Here is a 24,896-nt window from a genome sequence, read left to right as displayed (position 1 = left end):
CTTCCATCTTCTTGAGGCTTGCTTAATCTTCATCTGAATGGCTCTGAATTAGCTCGTTTAAGCTCCTTAACTTCCAATGTTCTGAAAACACAATAACAATGCTTGAAGTACCAATGTTCATTCATTTATTTATCTAAGTATAACTAATTAATATATAATAATTTCTAACTTTTACCCAACCATCATCGGTATTTTTAAATCTTGCCTTTTGCTTGCATCTTTGTGTGCATTTTCCAACACCTTGATTTTTCTTTTTGTATCTCTTAACAAGTGGTATTAAAGAAGTCCAACTTACCAACTAATTTGTGAAATTTGTCATCCTAGTAAATGGCAATTTCGAGGATTATAGAAGAACTATCAGACTGTGGGAAATATGGCAGTGGTGAAAGACGACATCATCATCATCGTACTCAGTATATCCCACCAATAGGAAAGCTATGGTAAGGTATGAGGAGGGTAAGATGTAGGCAGCCTTACATCTACTCCATAGGAATAGAGAGACTGCTTCCAGTGAGACCCCCGGCTCGATAGTGGTTTTACATCAAGCCTTGGACATAAGGCACGTAACACTCAACCACCAGGGCCCCAACCGATTGGTGCATGTACCCTTGTCTTTCGGCTATCAACGCCGCAGTGGTGAAAGACTACGGATTCTTTTTCTTTTCTTTTTTTTTTCTGTAAAGGCTAAAATATTGAAGCTTGAAGTATATACAAGATTAAAGGTTAAAATAGTATTAATAGATGGTAAGTATTAGATTTAAAAAGAATCTTTAAATTGACCATCGAATAGTCATGAAGTTGTTGCCTCTCTCACACCACTTCACGCTGAGTGGGGCGAACATCACCAGCAAGGTCGTGAAGGGCAACATGGTGTTTTTGACAATTCTGATTGTCCACGTAAGCCTGCAATAAGGTTCCTTGGATGTTAACATATGATTTAACAAAACTTATATCTGGTTAAAAAAAAAGACTTCTCATAGATTTAGATCCATAAATATTGAAGTTTTATTTCTAATAAAGTAAAATTTTAAAAAACTTTTAATTATCCTAACTAATTAGAAAAACTTGCTTTTATTCTCAATCCATAAGATTTAATGTCTTAAATTAGCATATTTAAAATTATTTATTAATATGAATATATTGTCCTTACTTTTTGCAACATTGAGGTATATAACCAACGGTGTTTTATATGAGTGTGAAGAACTTTCAAATCTATCTATTCTAATAAAGTAAATACTTAGGACATATGTCGCTAGAGTATTTGTTCTTAGCTAAAATTTCTCGCTCAAACTATTTTCTTATTTTTAATGAAAGCTTATTTATGTCAGGTAATCAAAACATATCAATCAATCATTTAATCAAATAATTAATTACCTAAACTATAGAGATTAAAAATATGCAGGTATTTATGTCAGTATAATAAAAATATTTATGTATTTAATAAAATCATATCTACTTTTTTTTTAAATCAATTTATACACACTTTTCATTGTAAAAGATGAATGTGGTAAAAATTAATAAACAATATTTATATAAAAAGATAAAAACAAGAAGAAATTATGAATGAATAACAATCTTATTCCCACATATTCATCCAACTAGGTTAGATCCCGTGTTCTACACGAGTGGAAATTATAATAAAAATAAACATTATTATATGTAATACGTAAATTCAGTTATTTCATATAATAATTTTAATTTATGGCTTTTATTTTATATTCATTTAAATCAAATTATAACTTAAAGTATTAAAATTGAATTACTTGTATATATAAAAAAATAAAAGATTTGTTCTGATTTTCACCATTTAATAATTTTTTAAGATTTTAACCATTGTATTGATTTATATAGTCAAACTTTTGTTATTGATTTAAATGAATATAAAATAAAAATAATGAAGAATTTTATATTGAATTGTAAAAGGTTAAATATTAGTCTTTCTAAATTTATATGAATAACTTAATATAATTTTATAATTGTAATTAAATGAAAAATAATAGATAGAAGATTTTATGCATTTAATGAATTGTTATACATTTAATGAATGTTAATTAAGAGGAAAATATATTTAAGGGAATTGCTTATGTGGAATCCAATGTGCACACTCTATAATGGTGCCATGTAGAAAAATCATCTTGTTTTAATAGTATAGTTAGATTAGATTTTCATGAATTCATGGAATTCTCATCCATCTCTTTCAAATTTGTGATACAAAAGTGTGTTTTAATCATGCTAATTTTATGTATGATGTTCTCTTTTTATATCATCTTTTGTTATAACTCATTATTCCATTAAAAAATATAGTTACAACTTATAAAATCACCATGTTCAATTATTTTTTTCATGATTATGAAGAAATTGCGTGAGAATTAGCCACGTATTCGTATGAATATTTAGTTATAAAATATAATTTGAACTTATTAAACTATTTTTGATAAAATATAGATTTTTTTTAATTTAATCATTTGATTTCTGTAGCTTAATTTTTTTTTTTTGGTAGCTTCCCGTATATCACACGGGTCCTAAAGCTACTTGAATATAAAGAATAATGCAAGGATAGAAAGTGAACTAAATAAAATATATATGTAGGATTGGTAGTGAAGAAAATATGAAGTTACAGGGGCTGGCAGTTAACAACGAAGATCCAAGACATGGGACCCAGCTGCTCATTTTTGTTTCTTCAATTGCCAGTCAACTCAATTTGACCGGCGTATGAGGGTTTTTTTTAACCAGCAGAGAATCTTATTTTTAAAACTATTATTTCGGGGCTATGTTCAAGATTGATTTCTCGACCACTGCGAGACTGTACCTCTTAATGCGCGGAAACCGAATTAAATATGTAAGCCCTCGCCCTATGTCAGGTTCAAACCTGGGATAAAAGTCCTGATTCGTCATTTCATCCAGATGTGCTTCGAGCTTGCCTAACTGAGAATCAAGCATGTGCCTCCATATTGGAAGGGCATGCCTCTTATCACTAGACCAACTTTTTCACGTTAAGGTTTTTTTTTTTTTTTTTTTGATAATTACACTTTAAACAATTACCTTTTATTTAACTTTTTAAAAAAGTTGATGGAAAAGAAAAGGAATATGCAGTGAAAAACATCATATTTGTCGTGTGACCAGTGACTTCATGACATAACATCACTAAATACTTGAAAAAAGAAAAAGGAAATCTTTGTGCCATTTTATACAAGCTGTGAGATTTACCAAAAAATAAAATTAAATTAAATTAAATACTTAAGGTGAAAGAGAACATTTGAATAAAATAGTGGAAGAGAGTAAACCGGTTATTATTATTACCATCTTAATATGAAACAGAGAAAAAGGTATTTGAATTGTTCTATATAAAAAGGAGTAGCATCGAATGCTTTTATAACAAACTAGTGTTTTACCTAGTACGTTACGTCAGACAGATAAGCCAACATGAATTTGATTAATTTCAGTTACTGGCGTTATTGTATCAGAACTAATATCAAGAAAGAGCAAGATAAAGCGAAAAGTATGTTTGATTTGAAATCTCTAAGTGGTCTAGCAGTGGTACAAAGCTAACTGCCGCTTTAGAGTAGAAGGTGAAAGGTTAGACCTTAAAAAGTCAGCGAACAATCATTCATTCTATATAGGTATGGCTTATATTATAGTTAATAGCTTCAAAGGAACTACTATATAGTGCGCTTTATTTTATTTTGACAAATAAGTCAGCTTCTTTTCGCAAAAGCCATTAATTTATTATGTTATAGGAATCTGCTGTAATGGTGGTATTTACATTTTCCCTTTCACTCGTAGTATGGGGAAGAAATAGACTTTAGAAGCACTTCTAATTTAGTTGTGAAGGTTGTACCATAGAAGAGTGTCATACTTTACGTGATGTCATTTAAGGTGTTGTTTGTTTTTTCAGAGGTAAAATGTTTGCAATCTGCGGATCACATCTGCATACATCTGTAGAAGAATAGGTGGACCAAACCTCTGCAGTCTGCAAAAAGAAAACTGTTTGTGTTTTAATGTATGTAGAATGCTAAAATAAACGGTTGGTGGTGTACGAACTACGGTGGTGGATGGTGGTGCTGCTGCTGGACGGTGATAGTGGTAGACGATGGTGGTGGAGGATGGTGGGTTGTGGTGGTGGAAGACGGCGGCAATGGTGGTGGCGAACGGTGGGTGGTGGTGGTAGTTGTGGACAGTGGGTGTTGGTAGGTTGTAGTGTTTAACCCTCTGCAGACCTTAGAAGATCTTAGAAGTTGATGGGCCAAGTCAGCACCAAGAAGAGTTCGCGCGAACATTTTTTATTGAATGTCTTCGAAAAAACAAGCAGTCTGCAGATGGCAATGTCTGCGCGGAGCAGACAAAAGAGCCTACGTAGAACTCTTTAAAAAACAAAGAGCACCTAATTGAAGTGAAGAGCACAAACAAAAGTAACTAAAGCATGTTATACTGAGGATGGCTCTCAGCGTATTCTATTCGATATGGGTTGGAGAAGAACCTGACCCAGTATTATTAAAATACTAGAGGAAGCAGAACCAAGTCATGATGATGCCGATCAACTCCTTATCCTTTATCACTGAGCAGTCATTTAGGGGCCATAACAGATGATCCAGGTTGTTTTCCTTTTGTTCCCATTTTTAATAAAATTCTGGCTAGAAGCATTGTGGCCCACACAAGGACTCTCAGGTGCCTATTTAAGTCTGTGACCACTCTAAAAGCGGATTAAGGCATTGCTCTAAAGGATCTTGGGGTGGGGTAAATAAAACAAAAAAAAATATAAAAATTGTGGTGAACCAATGGGGTGGCGTCGGTTGGTAAAACTGGAGCGTTGGTAGAACATGACCGATGTAAGGCAACCTACCCGGGAACCCTACTTTCTCGCTGGTTGGATTTACTCATTCACATAATTCGTAAAATCAGAGTTAATTAAAACATTTCGCATAAATAAAAGTCATTCATTCATTCATAACATAACCTTCTTGTCTTAAAATATCATAACATAAATCCATAAACATAAAATATAAAACGACACGGTGTCTTCTTCGTAGCGATGTCAGTCGTCCTCTTATTTGCCACGTGTCCTCATCAAGCAACTTGTCTCATTCTACTTGCCTGCGTACATACTAAAAGTCAGCTACGCTGAGTGAGTTCTAGTTAATTAACATACAATACATTCACTTGCTTACCAATACGCGTCCGAAGATACGTATTAATACTTACCTGTTCGTCTATCATTCAATAATACATACGTACATACATTCATACATTCATACTTCTTACTGACAACATACCTCGGATACTATAAAGATCCGATCCTCACTTACCTTGGATATTATAAGGGTCCAGTTCCCTACATACCTCGGAATTTATAAGGATCCGGTGTCCTTCATACCTTGGATCTCCTCAGAGTCCAGTCCCTACTTACATTGGATATTATAAGGGTCCAGTGCCCTACATACCTCGGTTATTATTAGGGCCTGGTGCCTCTAACATACCATACCATTCTAACTTCATTTCATTTCCTTCTAATTCCTTCAATCATAACTAATATAACATTACGTGCATACTAATAAATTGTAACATCCTAGAAAAATCCATATTTATTTTGGACTAAAAATGTCAACTTTGAAAGTTGGAGGATTAAAATAACCTCAAAACCAAGTAATGGAAAAAATGAGATGCGGAAAAATTAAGTATCTTATATTTAAGGAAGTAGGAAAATCCATCCCACATGGATAGATGGAAGAAAAAGGGAAGCATTCCATGGGTATAAATAAGGAATGGAATTTTCATCCCACATGGAAACAAACAAAGAAATGGAAGCTCTTTATAAGGAAGCAAGTTTCCATAAAAATGTTTTAATGTGGCTAACCACTCTCCGTAGTCCTAGCGGAGGGTGCGAAGCACCCGACGCGCACGGACACGGACTCGGACTCGGGCGATGGGCGTAATGTGGCGTTTTGATGGCGCACTTTGCACTTCGCACGCTCGCATCGCCCGCATAAGGGCCGCTTTAGTATTTTTGGAAATGAAAGTATGATCAAGAAGTGACAAGTTATCAAAGACGAGGGACCAAAAGTTGAAAATCGGATTTCAGGACCCATCACGCTACGCGATGAGCCCAGAAAGATCATCATCGCTCTACGCAATGGGGTTGCATGAGTCACCAGACACGTGTCGCAACGGGGGACACGTGGCAGACGCTAGGGCTGAGTCAGCATGCCACGCGTCAAAACCTGACATCGCGCTACGCGATGCCACAGTAGAAAGGACCATCGCGCTACGCGATGATTCCCAAAATCGGCTATAAAAGGGGAGGCTCACGGCATTTCCATTCTCGCACCAAAACACCACCACTCACACACACTTAGCATCGAGAAGCGTGCCGACCTCGTAGTGCGTTCCAAGCCTCGAAGTTCTGACGATTTGAGCCTCGATACGCGATAGAAAGTAGAAATTGCTGCCCGTACAAACTTAGGCATATAAACTCCAAATACCGCATAAGGTAGGGGTTCTGCCTAAATATTATTTTATTATTATATTATATGGCTTAGACCATAGTCAGAGGTATAGCCCAAAACCTTGATCATGATTATGTTTATAATAGCTTTATACATGTAAAAGTTATAGTTAAAAATAATGTTTCTTTATGATTAAGAAACATAAGCTTTTACATACAAGCAGATATAGTAGTTTCTTTACAACTAAGAAATATAAGATTTTATATACCAGGGTTATAGTCAATTCAATGTTTCTTCTTGACGAAGAAACCTATCAATTGATGTTTCTTCATGAAGAAGAAACTCAACACATGATTTGTAAACAAATGAAAAGATTATGAGTCGAAATATTTTATTCAAACAAATGATCAGTCAAGGTTTATAGCTATCAAAATCGAACTAAAGGTCTGTAGCTGGATCAAGAGACGATCCGAGTATTTATATAAACTTATGTTATTACATAGATCAATCATTCATTCACAAGGGTTTTCAAACGAGATCACCACATCATTCAGAAAAGACAATCACAATCACAGGTGAATACGTTAAATCTTTTTTTCAGTCAGTTATTAAGATATACGGGTTGTTTATCTTAAACAGTCAGTCAAATATGAGATTACGTGATCTCTACATTTTAAGGGATTACGTGATCCCTAAGTTACAAGGTAAATAATAAAAGCAACTCAGACCGAGTACACATGTGTCTGGATCAAAACATATCTGTTAACCTATCAATAAAGGCTACTTGGCCACAAGTTAACAGACATAACGAAAGTTCTCCAATGAGCATCAGTTATTGGAGAACCATAATTGTGGGTGTATGGCAGTGGCACAAGTTCCCAGAAATAAGAGACGTTTCTGCTGAGTTTGTTCCAAAACTATCTTGTCAGTCAAATGTTTTCAGAGTCAACGATTCACCAGCATATCGCTGACATATTTTGCCCCTCATTACAGGAAAGCAAGAATAGCACAGGTAGCAAGGCATTTGAGTCACTCTTGGAGATAGATGCTCGCAGATAGAGATGGCTCAGTTTTTAATAAATAAAATATTGTAAACGAGAGTAAACAAAGGTTTGTAAAACAAATACTTGAATATTTATTATTCAAGAGGTTTTCAAAATAAATTAATATTTTATTATAACCAAATACTTCCGCTAATAACCTGCAACTCTGATATATTTTCAAAATAGGTACCAACTACGGGTGTCGCGCCTAGGCTCTAAGTCGGGGTGTGACATAAATCAATCCATAACATTCACATTCTTACACAAACATATGTCTAATATACACTTACCATTTAAGTTAAGTGTATAAATCTAAACACATTGTAGAATGCACACAGCCCCGAAAACATAACACATAAAAGGGGCTAGAACTCACCTGGATTCGGTTACGCTCTCCGTTAATAGTAATTCCTTTCTTCAACTGCGCCCGACTAACTATTAATAACGTACATGTGTTAATCCTCTATAATTTCTCGTTAATTTTTTTTAAAGTTAACGGGGTTACCCTTTTAAGTTAACCGAACCCACATGTATTATTCCTTAACTGTTCGTATTAATTTAATATATTTTAATCCTTATTTATTATCTTTATTTTTATATATATTATTCTTATCTCGCTATTAGTTCATGTCCTTAATGTTCTTATAAGTTTACGTTTCCATGAGCGAGTTCGGTTTCGCGTCGGGCCTATGCCCAACCCCATTAATAAATTATATTTCTTTAACGAGTGGGTTCACGTGTTTGGCTCATCTTCAACTCGCATTCCGTGGTTTGAGGCAGGTTACGGATCGTAGACGAGTCAGGTCTCGGGTTCGGGTCTCATTTATGCCCTTGGATCCATTTTATTATTTTGTTATTATCATGTATTTATTATTATATTTAAACATTATTATGAATAATCTTTAATAATAATAATAATATTATTATTATTATTATTATTATTATTATTATTCATTGATTATTATTGTTATATAAAGCCCACCCGCCAACTAGAGGTGCACAAACCGGTTTTTTTAAAAAAACCGGTTCGGTTATTAACCGGACCAGTTTTTTTTGGCCCGGAAAAAAACCGGTTCGGTTAATAACCGGACCGGTTAATAACCGGTTTTTTGCTGTCAAAACCCTAACCGGTCTAACCGGTTAGGACCGGTTTAGAAACCGGTTACAACCGGTTAATAAACCGGTTTTTTTATTAACCGGTTTTTTTTATTAACCGGTTTTTTTTTTTTTTTAAATTTCGCGGTTTCAAATGCGAATATTTGTTTTTTATATTTTGTACTTAATGAAGACCATTATTTTTTCACCGTATGAACAAACCGGTAACTACAAGGCAAAACGGTAACTATAAGGCAAAACGGACTGACCGAAGCCATTCTTTGCTTTCGTTGTTAGGGTTCTTTGCTTGGAAGATGAGTATGAGTGTGTGTTGGTGAATGTGTTTTCAACAAACCAAAGATTAAAAACACATAACTTTCATTTATAGTTTTTACATTAAAAATACAAACATTAAATCGTTATCGCATATTCGTAACTCAAAAATACAAACATTAAATCATTAACACTGAAGAAATCTCTGCCAAGAACTGTTGTTCATGATTTAACTCAAAAATACAAACATTAAATCGTGAACTAGCAGATGCTCCTGTTGTTCCCAATCGCAGTTTGTTCATGATTTGCCTCCATGTTTGCTGTTTCTTTAACTAAATTAGAAAAATCCAAATCAACAAGTAAATAAGAGCACATATTAGAAAAAGAATGCTTAGACACGATTACATGAACAACTTGCTGTTTCTTACTCATGATTTGCCTCCATGTTTGCTGTTTCTTTAACTAATTTTCTTCGCTACCCGATCCCGAGCTATTTCTTAGCTAATCGTCGTACGCGGCTTCTTCATCGGTCATTGGTTGAGTGTGTCCTTCATTGACCTCGTCTTCATACAAGCCCACTTCATACTCCATTTCACCCTCGAGTGAGCGTTGATGTTGTGCCCTGTCTAAAGAGTCCAAGTAATCCTTGTAGCAAATCGACATCTCTATAGCTGGTGCAGTGAGTCGAGTCCTCCTAATCGATATAACCCTGCCAGAAACAGAAAAAGCAGACTCCGAAGCTACCGTGGAAGCTTGGACCGTTAGTAAATCTTTGGCCATGGCGGCGAGGATCGGAAACTCATCCTCCTTACCTCTCCACCAAGCCAGCAAATCAAGACTTCTAAATTCATCCGGAGTCATGTGTTTCACAAAGTTGGTACCACCATACCTTCCAAGTTCACTGCTTGGGATGTTTACCTTTTGACGTTTACCGGCGTCTTCCCAAATCATGTAGTACATCCCCATTTCAAGGTCGGTTTGGGATTGGGATTGGGCAACAGCTCTTAATGAGTCATGAATTTGGGAAGACGACCCGTATTTTGTAAGGTAGACATCATACATGTTTGACAAGGTGGTGTTGAAAGCATTCTTTAAAGTTTGGCTATAATAGGGGTTTTGATCGTCGTTTAACCCTAGCTCATCACAAATTTTTTCTATTAAAGCTTCAACACCACCAACATTGATGCAAGGGTTTAACGCAGCAGCACATGTCAAAACAGCGGGTAGTTCTTGAAAATATTTTCTAAATTTTTCTTTCATTTTTACACCCATATCAAAATAAGGTGCACCCCTACAATGAAGTTCACTCAACTTTGTGCACATGACAGCAATTTTTGGTAAAGCAATGGGGCTTGTTGGATAGTAAACCCCGGATAAACTAGTTGTGCAAGATTTAAAAATTTGAAGGACCTCCGTAACGATCTCAATCAATAACCAGTTTCTAGGATCGTACGGTGCACATTTACCCCTACTTGACAAAATTTGATGAAACGCAATTAATGATTCTTTTTGTTGGATGGCTTTCTCAAACATATTACAAGTCGAGTTCCATCTTGTTGGACAATCCCAATTTTGCCCCAACCATTGACAATTAGCTTCTACACAAAATTTTTTGTATCTTGAAAATGTTTTATTGTTGCTAAAAACATCTCGTAACATTCTTTTAAAATTGTTTCTTTGCGTTTCGATCACGTTTAACCCATCTTGCACGGCCAAGTTGATAATATGTGCAATGCATCGGCTATGAAAAAACGCTCCATCACAAATAGGTTTATACTTTAATTTTAAATGGCCAACCGCGGCCGTATTGTTGGACGCGTTATCAAACGAAATTGAAAAGATTTTATGTTCAATCTTGTATTGTCGAATGACTTTATCCAAGATTTGAAAAATATTTCTACCCGTGTGCGGGTAATCAAACAATTGAAACGCAACGGTTCGTTTCATCATTTGCCACGACTCGGGGTCAACCCAATGAGCCGTCACACAAATGTATGAGTCGGGCGAACCATGAGGTACCGACCACACATCCGTTGTTAATTTTACACCAGTTTGTAAGTTTGAAAAGTATGAAATTAGTTCGGATTTAGCGTTTTTCCATGCTTTAAGACAATCTCTTCTAAGGGTCGAACGACTTACGTGTTGGTAGCGTGGTTGAACATAGTTTTGCATCATCTCCGTGAATTGAGGGTTGTCGAAGTGGTTGAAAGGAAGTGTTTGTTGAATCACAAAGTTTGAAAATTGTTGACGTACCGCTTCAACGTCGTACGTAAACACCGCTCATTGATTCGTCATCTCCGGCTGCGAACTACTTCCCGATTCGTCCTTCAAGGCCTTGCAAAAGGGCCTTTGTACATGCGCTTTTAAAGTGGAGTTTGCATCTTTGCCATAAAACTTCAAACAATGTTTGCATCGAGCTTTTTGGCTACCGTTAGACATTTCGCATAGGTCGAAATGTTGCCAAACATCATGGTTTCGTTTCGTGGGGATGACCCGAACGACCGTTTCTCCCGTGTTCGAGGCACCCATGTTGACGGATGAAGCAGCACTTTGGGAGGCCATGATAATCGACTACGAAATAAGAGTGGTATACTCGAGTATGAAATAAACGACTACGAAATAATAGCGTATGGAGTGGTAATGTGGTATAATTGAGCGTGAGATAACAAAATAATCGCGTATGAAATAAACGTTTAGAGCGTTTGGAGTTGTATAATCGAGTGTGATCTAACCAATACCCAACCTAAACTATATATAGATGTTTGTGGGGGTAAAATGGTAAAAAAAAAAACGGTCCAAAAACAAAAAAAACGGGCATATAGCCGTTATAAACCGGTTTTTTTATAAACCGGTTAACCGGTTTTTCCATAACCGGTTAATAAAAAAAAACCGGTTTTTTTATAAACCGGTTAACCGGTTTTTCCATAACCGGTTAATAAAAAAAACCGGTTTTTCCATTAACCGGTTCGTTAACCGGTTTTGGATATAGAACTTGTAACCGAAAGACGAACCGGCGGTTTCTAAACCGGTTTTTAAAAAACCGGTTTTCGTAAAAACCGGTTTCCGGTTTAAACCGGTAAACCGGTTCCCCAATCGGTTTTTTTGGCCATCTCTACCACCAACCCTACCCTTTTTATAAACCGTACACCCACACCCCCACCCTCCCCTTAACCTCTCTATTCCTTCATCTCCATTCGCGGCCATTGCCGCCTCCGTAAGGTTTTCCGGCAATCACCAAGACGGGAGCAAATGGGTTTCAAATGATTCGTAGAAGGATTCTCGCATAGGGGTGTTTCGCACCAGGTTCTTCGTTTGGGGAACTTCGCTTGGGGATTTCGCTTGGACTTTTTCGCTTAAGATTTCGCATTAACTTTTTCGCCTGAACTTTTTCGCTTGAACTTTTTCGCTTGGAATCGTCTCGCGCGAAATGGGTTTTTCACTTGGATCATTTTGCGTGAAGTGGGTGTTTTTCACATTACCGGATTTCGCTTCGGGTTTTCGTGTCCGTTTTCCGTTCACCGGAAACCCGTCCACGCCGGTACTCAGATCCCGCTTCATGCCGTATTAAGTTTGGTGTTTGGATCTGGTTACTGTTCATGTTGAAGGCTTTATGTATATGTGTATACGTATTCATATTTCTGTTTTGTATTTATACCTGTATGTATATATATATATATACATACATATATATACACATTTTTTTTGCACAGATTTCACTGTCATATTATACTTATTATTAGTTGTATTGGGTTTAATCTTGTCTATATTGGTTTCGTTTATGTCGGTTCGCTTCGGCTCGTGTGGGTTATTTGTTACTAGATCTGAGATGGAATGAGATACGAAATAAAAGAAACGAATATTAGCTATATACTTACCTTAAATATCGAATCTCGAATCTATGCAAAGATGGATGGATTTGGAATTGGTCGTACTGGGGATTTATGGGGATTTATGTTGTGTGTGTATGGGTGAGTGTGCCAATGATTGAAATGATGATGATAGAATGATAATGATGGAAATTTTAGGGTTGGAAATTTTAGGGTTTAGGGTTTAAATAGGCAAAGCCCAAAGGCTTTTAGGCCCAAATCGTTCTTAAGTCTATTAATCGTCATTATCTATATCTACTATCTACTTATTATTTAATTAATTAAATAACGGCATTTCACGATACGATAATTAAAATAAGATTTGTGACATTTTATTTATTTATTTAGGTATTATCGAAACTAGGACGTTACAACCGACGTCAATCCCGGGCATTGAGGCGATTAGTATGCAAATTCAGTCGATTTTCATCATGTTCTACATAAAAAATCGGTATTTGGTCGGTTTTCGTTATTTTACGGTACTTGAACTAAAATATAATGTGGTGATTGTGAGTCTACATGAATTTGGTGTAACGCCGGAAATTTCGTTAATCGGCTTGATCGTTTATAAAAGTTTGTTTAAAAGGCGGGGTTTCATCTTTCTAATTTAGAGCCTTATAATACATTGTAAAAGTCCATTTATCCATCATTTTGCTCAAGGCATCACCTCTTATAACCTAAAGGACTAGATTAGTTTGTAGCACCCACTAATTTTCGTTTAACGGTATGCACGTTGTAAAGTTTGTATGTCGAACGGGATTTGATTTTTTAAGTTGAGGGGCTTCCGGGTACTTTGTATAAGTTCATTCAAAAACCTTTTGGTACAAGATATCACTAATTTGTATATAGATGGGCCTAAGTGTAAAATCCCCAAAACCTAATTATTTTGGCCGCTCCTTCCCTTGTCTGCGATCGGAAGTAGTAGCAGCCAGAAGACCCATGTTCTTTTTACATGCACCTACAAAAATATTCAAAAGTAATCTCATACCTTGTCCAATACCTGATTACCCGACCTTGTACCCGTCTTGGATGTTTCGGGTATTTGCATCAAGTTCACTGCCAACCCCCCAACACGTGTAAATACATACATATACCATACAACTATGCATCCAACCCCTATTTTCAAGTACACATTCAACAAGGGGGTGTTTTTACACGTTATATATATATATATATATATATATATATATAGGGGTGGGTTCTAGTGAAAACTACTCTTAAAGAGAAAACTTAAAAACTTCTAAAAAACTATTTTTAACTTTTAAAAAAAAAAATTTTTGAAGTTTCTTTTTTTTCATTATTCTTATATGTTGTTATTGGTTCAAAAAAAAAAACTTGTCGGTAACCTCGTTGATATAGTGCGCATGTGTAATAGTGTGCATTGCATATATGTAAACGTGTTTGTATTGCATAGAATACAACACTATTGCACATATTTGATACACACTATGCAATATAAGACTAATACACACATCGAATACACATTAGTACGTATGTGTAATACAACATTAACGCACATGTGCACCACATCGACTTTTATTTTATTATTTTTTTTCCATATAATACAACACTACTACACATATACAATACACAAATATTGAATATATGCAATAAAACACTATTAAACTCAAAAATACATAGTAATACACATGTGTAATACAACGGTATCGCGCAGTAATACGTATGTGCATTACAGCAGTTTTTTTTTGTTTTTTTCGAGTGAAATATAAGAAAATATAAGAATAATGGCTAAAACAGAATTTTGAAAATATTTTTTTATTTTTAATTAAAAATAATTCTTTAGGAGTTTTAAGTTTTTTCTCTAAAGGTGAGTTTTTTCTTGATCCTCTCCATATATATATATAGGATTAGGTTCATTTCAGAAGTATTTTTACCGTTAGAAGTGCGAGAAGTTATTACAACCAATCATAATTTTTCTTTTATTCATATTTTATTTTAATATAAGAGGGCATTTTAGTACAAAGTTTTTTCCATGTATGGAAGTAACAAATATTTAAGATAAGTTACATATATTTTTTTTAATCTAATTACTTTTATAAATTGTTTGTTTTTTTTATTTTTAATTTATGATGAATTCGTTCATAATTTTTCTAACTTAAGCAAATCTAGGAAGATTTTTAATTTTATACCGAATTCGTAAAACCACCTACACAGTACACAATAGATCCTACACACGATAAAATTTTCACATACACAATTCGAAATACCGCATAACACAAGATAAAATTTACATGTACACAATTTGAAATACCACCTACATTGTACATATATAAAACTACACACGATAACATTTACAAATACAAAATTTGAAATACCGCCTACACAATACATATATGAACTTACACATAATAAAATTTAACCATACACAATTTGAAATACCGCATACATTGTGTATATATGAACCTACACAAGACATAATGTTAACCTACATAGATAAAACTAGTTCATGTTATAATCTACCCATTTGTATTTAACTACACATATCACAATATTAACCTGCACAAACAAAAGTTGTACATACAATTGATAGTATTAAATTAAATTTTTAAATATTCTCAATGAAGGAAAAAAATCATTTTTTTAATTTTAATTATTTTTTAATTAATCTTTTTATGTGTTGGCAAATACGAGTTATGCGTAGGTAAATATGAGTTATATGCAGATTATTATGTTACTTGTGTAGATGAATTCATTACCATTTACTTACATATACATTCTTATTCATATGTATGTCAAAAATAATTTAAATGAATCTTATGAAATAGTGAATGCAAAAAACTTGATCGATATTTCATTAAATTTTTTCTTAGAATATGTGCTTATGTAAAAGTCAAATTATTTTTTTCTAAAAATTTATAACTTTTTAAGATAATTAATGTGAAGAGTAATTAGTAAATTAATGTTTTGAAACAACTAGGAGGGAGACCTAATTATCCTTTTATCATAAATATGTATGATATTATTTTTCTCTTAATTACAAGTTTGCCATTATCATTATGTACCATTAATTATGTTTAATCAATGGTTGAGATCGACTTCTCGCACTTCTTATTATAATGCTGCTTCTCGCAAGATCCATCCCACATATATATAGAGAGAGAGAGAGACGACGCGGTGGTAGTGGTTGTTTGCAGAGACAACATGGTGGCGATAATTCGTTTGTTCGACGTTGTTGTATGGTGGGGGTGAGTGTGTGTTTTCAAATCTAAAATGTGGGCTAAGGGGAGTTTTACCGACCATAATGAAGAGACGGAGACGACACAGTGGTGGTGGTGGTTGTTCGCAGCAGCCACGACACGGTGGTGAAATTTGGTTTGCGCGACACCGTGGCTGATGGTGGTGTGTATTTCCATATCTAAAAATGGGCGAACTTGTATGTATTTACCCATAAAATTTACCAACGAACATATTAATCCGTAATTTGTTGAGTTATTTTATGTTTTTACTTTTATTCATTTAAAAACAAATTTGTGTTTATGTATATGTATGTTTTTATTGTTAATTATTTAACTTAAAATCAATACGTATACTATCAATTATTTAATTTAAGAAAAATACGTGTATAGGTATGTGAATTTATATATGTATGCATGTGTAGTATGTGTGCGTACTAACGTTAGTGTCTGTATGTGTATGGGTATGTGAAGAGGTAGGTCCCAGCAGAGCCCAGTTGGACCCGCAAGACTCACCTCAAAGAGGGACGTCTGCGCAGTTGAAACCGCAAGACTCACCTTCAACAGGGACGTCTGCGCAAAGGCTAAACTCGCAAGACTCACCTTGAAGAGAGACGTCTGCGCAGAAACCAACTGGATCCGCAGGACCCACCATGCTCAGAGACGTGACGTCCTTACGCGCAGTACGCAAGCTGTTCCCGCAGGAAAAGCCTCCCAATGGTCGACGTACTCCGCCTGTTCCCGCAGTAACGGATACTAGCCATCAGGGAAGGCTACCCGCGCAGCAAGGCTACACGCACAAGGCACTTAACTCTTAAATAATTCAGTAATGTCACCTGAAGAAGGAGTGAGCAAGCCGGGAACACTCCCGCCCAAAGCCGGGAATACTCCCGCCCAAATGAGCCAGTCCGTACGCTACTGGAGGACCTTTTGTACTGTACCTGACGAGGTATGGACAAAAGGTCTGACCAAAACAGCTCACTGTGACAAAGGAATAGTACACAGCCGGCCTGGTCACTATCAGCCGCTGCCCACTCACCAACCCCTATCACTATTAGCCGCTGCCTACTCACCAACCTGTCGTAGCACGTGCATAGCCTGCAGTTGGTGGAAAAGAATAGTACACAGCTGGCCTGGTCACTATCAGCCGCTGCCTACCCACCAACTACCAGCATGGCATGTGCGTAGCCCACAGTTGGCAGAACAGGAATACTATTCAGCCGGCTGTACCTTCTTGGAAACCTACCTTCGGCTATAAATACTCCAACACCTTGGAATGGTATGGACACATTACATTACCTTACATTATCTGATATCTCATTATCTTATCTTCTCTAGCAATCTCTTAATATACACTTATATTCAAGAGCAATCTAGTCTGATTCTCACGCCGGAGGGTGGTCACAAGGAGGTCCCCCTCATTCTCAGTGACGAGCTCACGGTGTCTGTTTTGCAGGTTATCAGAAGAACCATCTTTGCCGGACCTAACCCCTCGTGGGAAACATCTATTTAACCCCCAGATTATCCGTAATCTGCCCGGGGTCAATTAGTGTTTCTTCAGTATGTCTTATAAGTGTTGGTGTGTTTGTTCCTGTTAATGTGTATGTATTTGTGACATAACCTCCTGTAAAGATGAACTACATTAGCACGTGTCAATAACAACTCTAAATTATTTACATGTTTATTACTTGGCGTGTTAAATCAAGAGTCGTCTATATATCGTAATTAAAAAAGACATAAGAAAAATGCCATTATGTTATTCAATAACCATTTATCAAATTCCGTTTTGTTCTTTTGACTCTTTATGTGTGGATTATTTAATCGATTGTGACATCACAATTGCAATCAATAAAAACAAATTCTGTTTTTAAAATATTCAAATTTCTTTATAGCTATAATTAAGGTTTTCTATATCTGTTTTATAGTTTAAAAACAGAAAAAGAGACGAATGAAAATGGAACATTAGGAGTGGTATTAGGTAAACTCATTGGTGAATGCTGGTTGTTGGTCACACTACTTGCATGCTAACTGGACCTACGTAATATTATGCAAATTCTTTATAAATTTTATATTTTATTAACTTAAATAATAAATGTTTTGAGCGAGAGAAATACATTTCTTTTTGGTATTTATAGTTTTCTTTTTCTATAAATGCATATGTATGCATGCACTTTATGCTCTTTTACTTGCATATCTAACATGCATTATAGATTTATAGAGATAGGATTATAAAAAAAATATTTAAAAAAAAAGGATAGGAAGAGAAATAAATCATTCTTTGCTTCTATCAAATTCTCTTCTTCATCTTTCTTTTTTTATTTTTATTTTTAATTAACGCGTTATTGACACATGCATAAAGAAGCTTTCTTTAGAACCAAGGGCTATCTGGTCCCTCCCTTCGTTTTTTTGCTTGATGGTGTGAATTCACCGACTTTCGTTTGAAAATTTTTATATGAAAAGTGTACATTTTCCCGTTTTCATCCGAAAATTTTGAAACCACCCCCTCCCCCTCTTCTGTATATTTTCATCCAAGCTTTGCCCCTGTATACATGTTTATGTGTTATATGATTTATTTGGCTTTCAACATAACATTAGTTATGGAATAAACCAGATGCACAAGTTATGTTTTATGGAACTCTGAAAACCCAACTTTTAGAAAATATTTATTTGGTCTCTGTGAAATATTATTTCTAAAGTAAAAGTAAAATTAATGACAAAAAGTGCCATAGAAAAAGGAATACAATAACACCTTTTGTTAACCCCACTTGCACCTTTCGAAAAAGAATTACCAGAAAAAGAGCAACCGGTTCTTGAGTTCAACAATTTCTGCTTTTTTCCAAATATAAATACTTTACTTTCGTTAAAAATGTACATTTCCAATTGTTTCAGAAAAAAGTATAATTAAGTAGCTTTCAAATATTTTAAATTGGCCTTCTCTATTCAAACACCCATTTTATTATTTGGACACCTTGGCCCATCTATACGAGTCCTATAGCTCATACTGCTCGTATAGGTGGCAGCTTTTTGTCAGTATCCGTTGACTAGTTAATACGAGAAGGCCTATACGAGTGGAGGCCTATACGAGTTGTATGAGTTATACGAGACAATTTGAATTTTCATATACGAGTGGAAGCCATACGAGTTGTATGGCCTATACGAGATGAATTTTAAATTCTTTTCTACCGACATTAGTAGCATTTATTTGTAATAGTTAAAATTGATTTTTTTTCAAACGCAAATACGAGTACTATTGGTTACATGACTTAAATTATTAAACACTAGAAATTCTCACTATAAAAAACACTTATGCTACAACTTTTCTAAAATAAATATTTTATCGGATTTTTCTTATGATTAACTGATAAATCAATTATTTCTCGTCTAATTGAACATATGGAATACCCTACAACATTCTAAGCTCGTTTATAGCTTACTTTTACACAACTGCATATTAATTATTTATTTTTTAATTATTTTTTTTGTGAAAAATACAATACTAGTTATTAAAAAAGAATAAACTCTTAGATTTTCAGTCTGTTTCTTTCTCTTTTTTTTTTAATTTACACCATTATGTCATGTCATATAATTAACGGTAGAATCTTGTTTCGTGTTAAATAATTTTCAGAATATTATATCGTGTCAAATAATTTTCATCATGCGAATTCGTGAGAATCTCGGTACGTATGAAATTATTACCCTATCTGTACAAGTCGTATAACCTACACTACTCGTATAAAACTAGTCATACACATGCTCTTTTAGATTATACTACTCGTATAAGTATTTAGTCAGGTCAAACACCGTTTGAGAAGCTGGTATGTATGATCTGAAAAGGGTGCATAAAGATTAAAAATAACTCGTATAGGCTATACTAGTCGTCTAGTGGGTGTATAGACAGTATACGAGTAGTATAGGCTATACTACTCGTATAAATATCAACATCGTCTTGTATAAGTCATACGACTCGTTTAAGAATTTGGTCAAACACCTTTTACAAAAAGCTGGTGGGTGTCAGAGTACGGAAGTTTATACGACTCGTATAAGCTATACGAGTCGTATAAAGAGTGTGAATTTTGAAGGTGGATGTCATATTAGCATGACCCAAATTGAGCTTTAAAGTTAAATCACCTCAAAAATTGAACCCCTTCGTAAAGAAAACTCATCACGAATGAAAAGCCCACCTGCAACCCATTATATTTTTTGACATGGATAGAGCTTTAATCCAAAACCTTCTCTTTATAAATTAAATTTTTGGAAGTATCACCTCGTTTAAAGGAGGATCATCGACAAATATTATATTCTAAATATATGCCTTCTTTATAAGCATTTAAGAGTAATATGAAAATTACTAGTTTATAAGTAATACTATATTATAACATAACTAAATATATTTTAATTATTTTTTAGAACTTCAAATCTAAATTTTTATAATTTTTTTTTGACAATAACACAATTTGAACCACCAATTTTTAAAAATCAAAATTTTATTCAATACCTTAATACCATATATTAAAAAACTTTATTTGGTATATCGACGCCGAAGAACTATAACTTTATTTTCAGTAGAATCGGATTTACCATTTAAAAAGAATTGCAGCATAGTTGTTGCCTGCTATTTTTCCTTTCTAATGTAATTTGATCATTTTATTATATATATTAAATGTCGCTCAAACCCGTTGTTGGTGTCACAATCGATCTTTTGAATGCTTCGTTAGGTTTATTCTATGTATTTAATTTTAACCCAGCATCATAACAACTTAAACGATACCAACCAAATTCGTGTCAATAACAAAAACGGAGTTGTTACCTGGTTTTCACTATTTCAAATTTGAAAAGAAAAGACAAAACAATTTGACCAAGAAAAAGCTGTATTCCAGAAAGAGTAAGCTTCAAAAACTTGTACATTGTGTATCAACACTTGTACATCACTTTGTCTGAAACACTACCCTAGTATCCTTTTAACCATCTTCATCATCTTCTCCACCTGTATCATCTTCTCCATTTCATTCTCATTCATCAACAAACACCTTCACACAAAACCCAAAATGGGTTTGTTGGGTTTTCATCTCCTCCTCCTCTTCTTCCTCCACTTCCACCTACAGCCCACTTCCTCCGCCGCCGTGTTACCGGAATACCAAGCTCTAATCTCCGTCAAAACCGCCATCTCCGACGACCCGCAATCCTTACTATCCTCATGGAACCTCTCCACCAGCCACTGCACATGGTCCGGCGTCACGTGCGACTTTAAACGGCATGTGATCGCCTTAAACATTACCGGGTTTAACCTCACCGGAACCCTTTCTCCGGCCATCGGAAGCTTACGTCACCTAGTCAACCTTACCCTCGCCGTCAACAACCTCGCCGGAACTATCCCGCCGGAGATCTCATCCATCTCCGGCCTCCGTCATCTCAACCTCTCCAACAACATCTTCAGTGAAACCTTCCCGCCACAACTCACAACGTTAAACTCACTCCAAGTACTTGACCTCTACAACAATAACCTCACCGGAAACCTACCGGTAAACGTGTCGGAAATGTCAAACTTAATTCATCTCCACCTGGGTGGAAACTATTTCACCGGAATTATCCCGCCGGAGTACGGCCGGTTTCCAGCTTTAGAATATTTAGCCGTCTCCGGCAACGAGCTCACCGGAAGAATCCCGCCGGAGATCGGAAACATAACAAATCTCAAATATCTTTACATCGGTTACTTTAACGTTTTCACCGACGGTATACCACCGGAAATCGGTAACTTATCACAACTCACTCGCTTTGACGCCGCCAACTGTGGACTCACCGGAGAAGTCCCGCCGGAGATCGGTAAACTCCAAAACCTGGATACCCTTTTTCTACAAGTAAACGGGTTATCCGGGTCATTACCGAAAGAACTCGGATCTTTAAAAAACTTATTATCTATGGATCTGTCTAATAACATGTTCACCGGTGAGATACCGGAATCGTACGGTGACCTTCCGAGTCTTAAATTACTTAACTTATTCCGTAATAAGCTTCACGGTTCAATACCGGAGTTTATTGCTGAGTTACCGAAGTTAGAGGTTTTACAGCTCTGGGAAAATAATTTTACCGGAAGTATACCGGGGAATTTAGGGAAGAATGGGAGGTTGCATGAAGTTGATGTGTCTTCGAATAAATTAACCGGTTCGCTTCCGGGTAGTTTGTGCACTGGGAATCAGCTTGGGACGTTGATCACATTGGGGAACTTTTTAATCGGGCCGATTCCGGAGGCTTTAGGGGAATGTATGTCGTTGAGTCGGGTCCGAATGGGGGAGAATTACGTTAACGGGTCGATTCCGAAAGGGTTTTTGAGTTTACCGAATCTTTCGCAGGTTGAGTTGCAGGATAATCTGTTGACTGGTGAGTTCCCGGTGACTGATTCGGTTTCGGTTAGTCTTGGTCAGTTGAGTTTGTCGAACAACCGGCTTACGGGGCGGTTGCCGGCTAGCATTAGTAACTTTTCGGGTTTACAGAAGCTTTTGTTAGATGGTAATGGGTTTACGGGCCCGATTCCAGCTGAGATAGGGAAACTGCAGCAGTTGTCGAAGATTGATTTCAGCCAGAATAATTTTTCGGGTGAGATTCCGCCGAATATTAGTAAGTGCCAGCTGTTGACTTATGTTGACCTCAGCCTGAACCAGCTTTCCGGTGAGGTGCCAACCGAAATTACCGAAATGCACATCTTAAATTATTTAAATGTGTCGTGTAACCGTTTGGTTGGTAGCATTCCGATATCGATCGCATCGATGCAGAGCTTGACTTCTGTTGACTTTTCGTATAATGATCTTTCGGGTTTAGTTCCAGGCACCGGGCAGTTTAGTTACTTCAATTCCAGTTCGTTTTTGGGAAACCCAAACCTATGCGGGCCATATTTAGGCCCGTGTAAAGATCGGGTTGCCAATGGCACTCATCAACCACATTCGAAAGGGTCACTTTCGTCTTCAGTCAAGCTTTTGCTTGTTATCGGGCTGCTTCTTTGCTCCATTGCATTTGCAGTTGCAGCGATCATAAAGGCCCGATCTTTGAAGCGGGCGAGTGAAGCACGGGCATGGAAGCTTACAGCTTTCCAAAGACTAGACTTCACTTGTGATAATGTTCTTGATAGTTTGAAAGAAGATAATATTATTGGTAAAGGGGGCGCTGGGATTGTTTACAAAGGGGTAATGCCAAATAACGAGCTTGTGGCAGTCAAGCGGTTACCAGTTATGAGTCGTGGTTCGGCTCATGATCACGGGTTCAATGCTGAAATCCAGACTCTCGGGAGGATTAGACACCGGTATATTGTAAGGTTATTAGGGTTTTGTTCGAACCATGAGACGAATCTATTGGTTTATGAGTATATGCCTAATGGAAGCTTAGGGGAAATGCTTCATGGGAAAAAAGGTGGGCATTTGTATTGGGATACAAGGTACAAGATTGCTGTTGAATCTGCAAAGGGGCTTTGTTATCTTCACCATGATTGCTCACCATTGATCCTCCACCGTGATGTGAAATCCAATAATATCCTTTTGGATTCTAATTTTGAAGCCCATGTGGCCGATTTCGGCCTTGCTAAGTTTTTGCAGGATTCGGGCACCTCGGAATGCATGTCCGCTATTGCCGGTTCTTACGGGTATATTGCACCAGGTAACATTATGTACTCCAGGCTTCTAAAAGTTGTAAACAAGTTTTATGTTTTTACTGGCACGGGTTTGTGTTTAGGTTGACCAAGAAAGTCTCTTTTTGGTTGCAGGATATGCATACACAACAAAGTTTATGTTTTTTGACCTGTGTTTGGCTTTAAACTTAGAAAGAACTTTTCTTTTTGGTTGCTGTATATGCATGCAGTCTTAAAAGTCTTTGCTTTTTTACCTGGGTTTGTTTTTAGATTTGATAAAAAGATGTATCTTTTTGGTAGCAGATTATGCATAGATGCTAAAGTTTATGACTTTTGACCTGGGTTTATTTTTAGATTGATCATAAAATGCATCGTTTTGGTTGCAGAATGTGCATGCACACTAAAGTTTTGTGTTTTTTTTTTTAACTTTGATTTGTTTTTAAATGGATCATGTGCATATTTTTTTGGTACAAGGTAATCATACATACCAAAGTTTATGTTTTTTTACATGGGTTTATTCTTATACTGATCAAGAATGTATCTTTTCGGTTACAATTATTCATACATACCAAAGTTTATGTTTTTTGAGATGGGCTTGCTTTAGTATTCATATATTATGTTTTCTTGTATGGGTTTATGTTTACTTTGATCAAGAATGTATCTTTTTGGTTACAAAATAATTATGCATGCCAAAGTTTATGTTTTCTTAACATGGGTTTGTTTTTATACTGATCAAGAATGTCTCTTTTTGGTCACAGAATATGCATACACACTAAAGGTTGACGAGAAGAGTGACGTGTATAGCTTTGGTGTAGTTCTGTTAGAACTAGTGACTGGTAGGAAACCCGTGGGTGAGTTTGGGGATGGTGTAGACATCGTGCAATGGGTGAGAAAGATGACAGGTGGCAACAAAGAAAATGTTACAAAGATAGTTGATCCTAGACTCCCAGCCCCGCCCATCCATGAGGTGATGCATGTTTTCTATGTAGCTATGCTTTGTGTTGAAGAACAAGCAGTGGAACGCCCAACAATGAGGGAAGTTGTCCAAATCTTAACCGAGGTTCCCAAAGCTCCCATTACCAAACAGGGCGGAGATTCAGTTGCTTCCGCCAGTGTGACTGCAGATCCGCCTGTTTTGAGGTCACCATCGCTGCCAGCAGCCACCATGGAATCGCCCGCAAGTGCTCCAAATAACAATCAACAAAACCAGTTCCGTGATCTTTTAAGCATCTGAAGTTAAAAATGCTGGTTAGTTTTTCCTGAATCTTGGTTTAGTTTGTTTTCCGGTTTTTATTTGGCCTTGTTTTTTTTAATGTAATATGTATATAGTAGGATTTGGTTTTCAGTATTTAAGTAGTGATTCCTTCTGGCTT

At 36.0% G+C, this 24,896-nt stretch overlaps 1 protein-coding gene across 1 annotated transcript; it reads left to right on the top strand.

The window, feature by feature from the left end:
• Positions 1-20,956: 20,956 nt before the first annotated feature.
• On the top strand, positions 20,957-24,896 carry LOC143561450 (uncharacterized). Its single transcript, XM_077049538.1, has 2 exons — positions 20,957-23,552; positions 24,282-24,896. The coding sequence occupies exons 1-2, from the start codon at positions 20,957-20,959 to the stop codon at positions 24,755-24,757; spliced, it is 3,072 nt and encodes a 1,023-aa protein (XP_076905653.1). The 3' UTR covers positions 24,758-24,896.

The sequence above is a fragment of the Bidens hawaiensis genome, unplaced genomic scaffold, assembly GCF_021521415.1.
Source record: "Bidens hawaiensis isolate Kalapana, Puna unplaced genomic scaffold, B.hawaiensis_p1.1 tig00020676_1, whole genome shotgun sequence".
In the NCBI taxonomy this organism is placed as follows: domain Eukaryota; kingdom Viridiplantae; phylum Streptophyta; class Magnoliopsida; order Asterales; family Asteraceae; genus Bidens; species Bidens hawaiensis.
The sequence above is the reverse complement of the archived record's forward strand: the minus strand, read 5'-3'. Positions and strand labels throughout refer to the sequence as shown.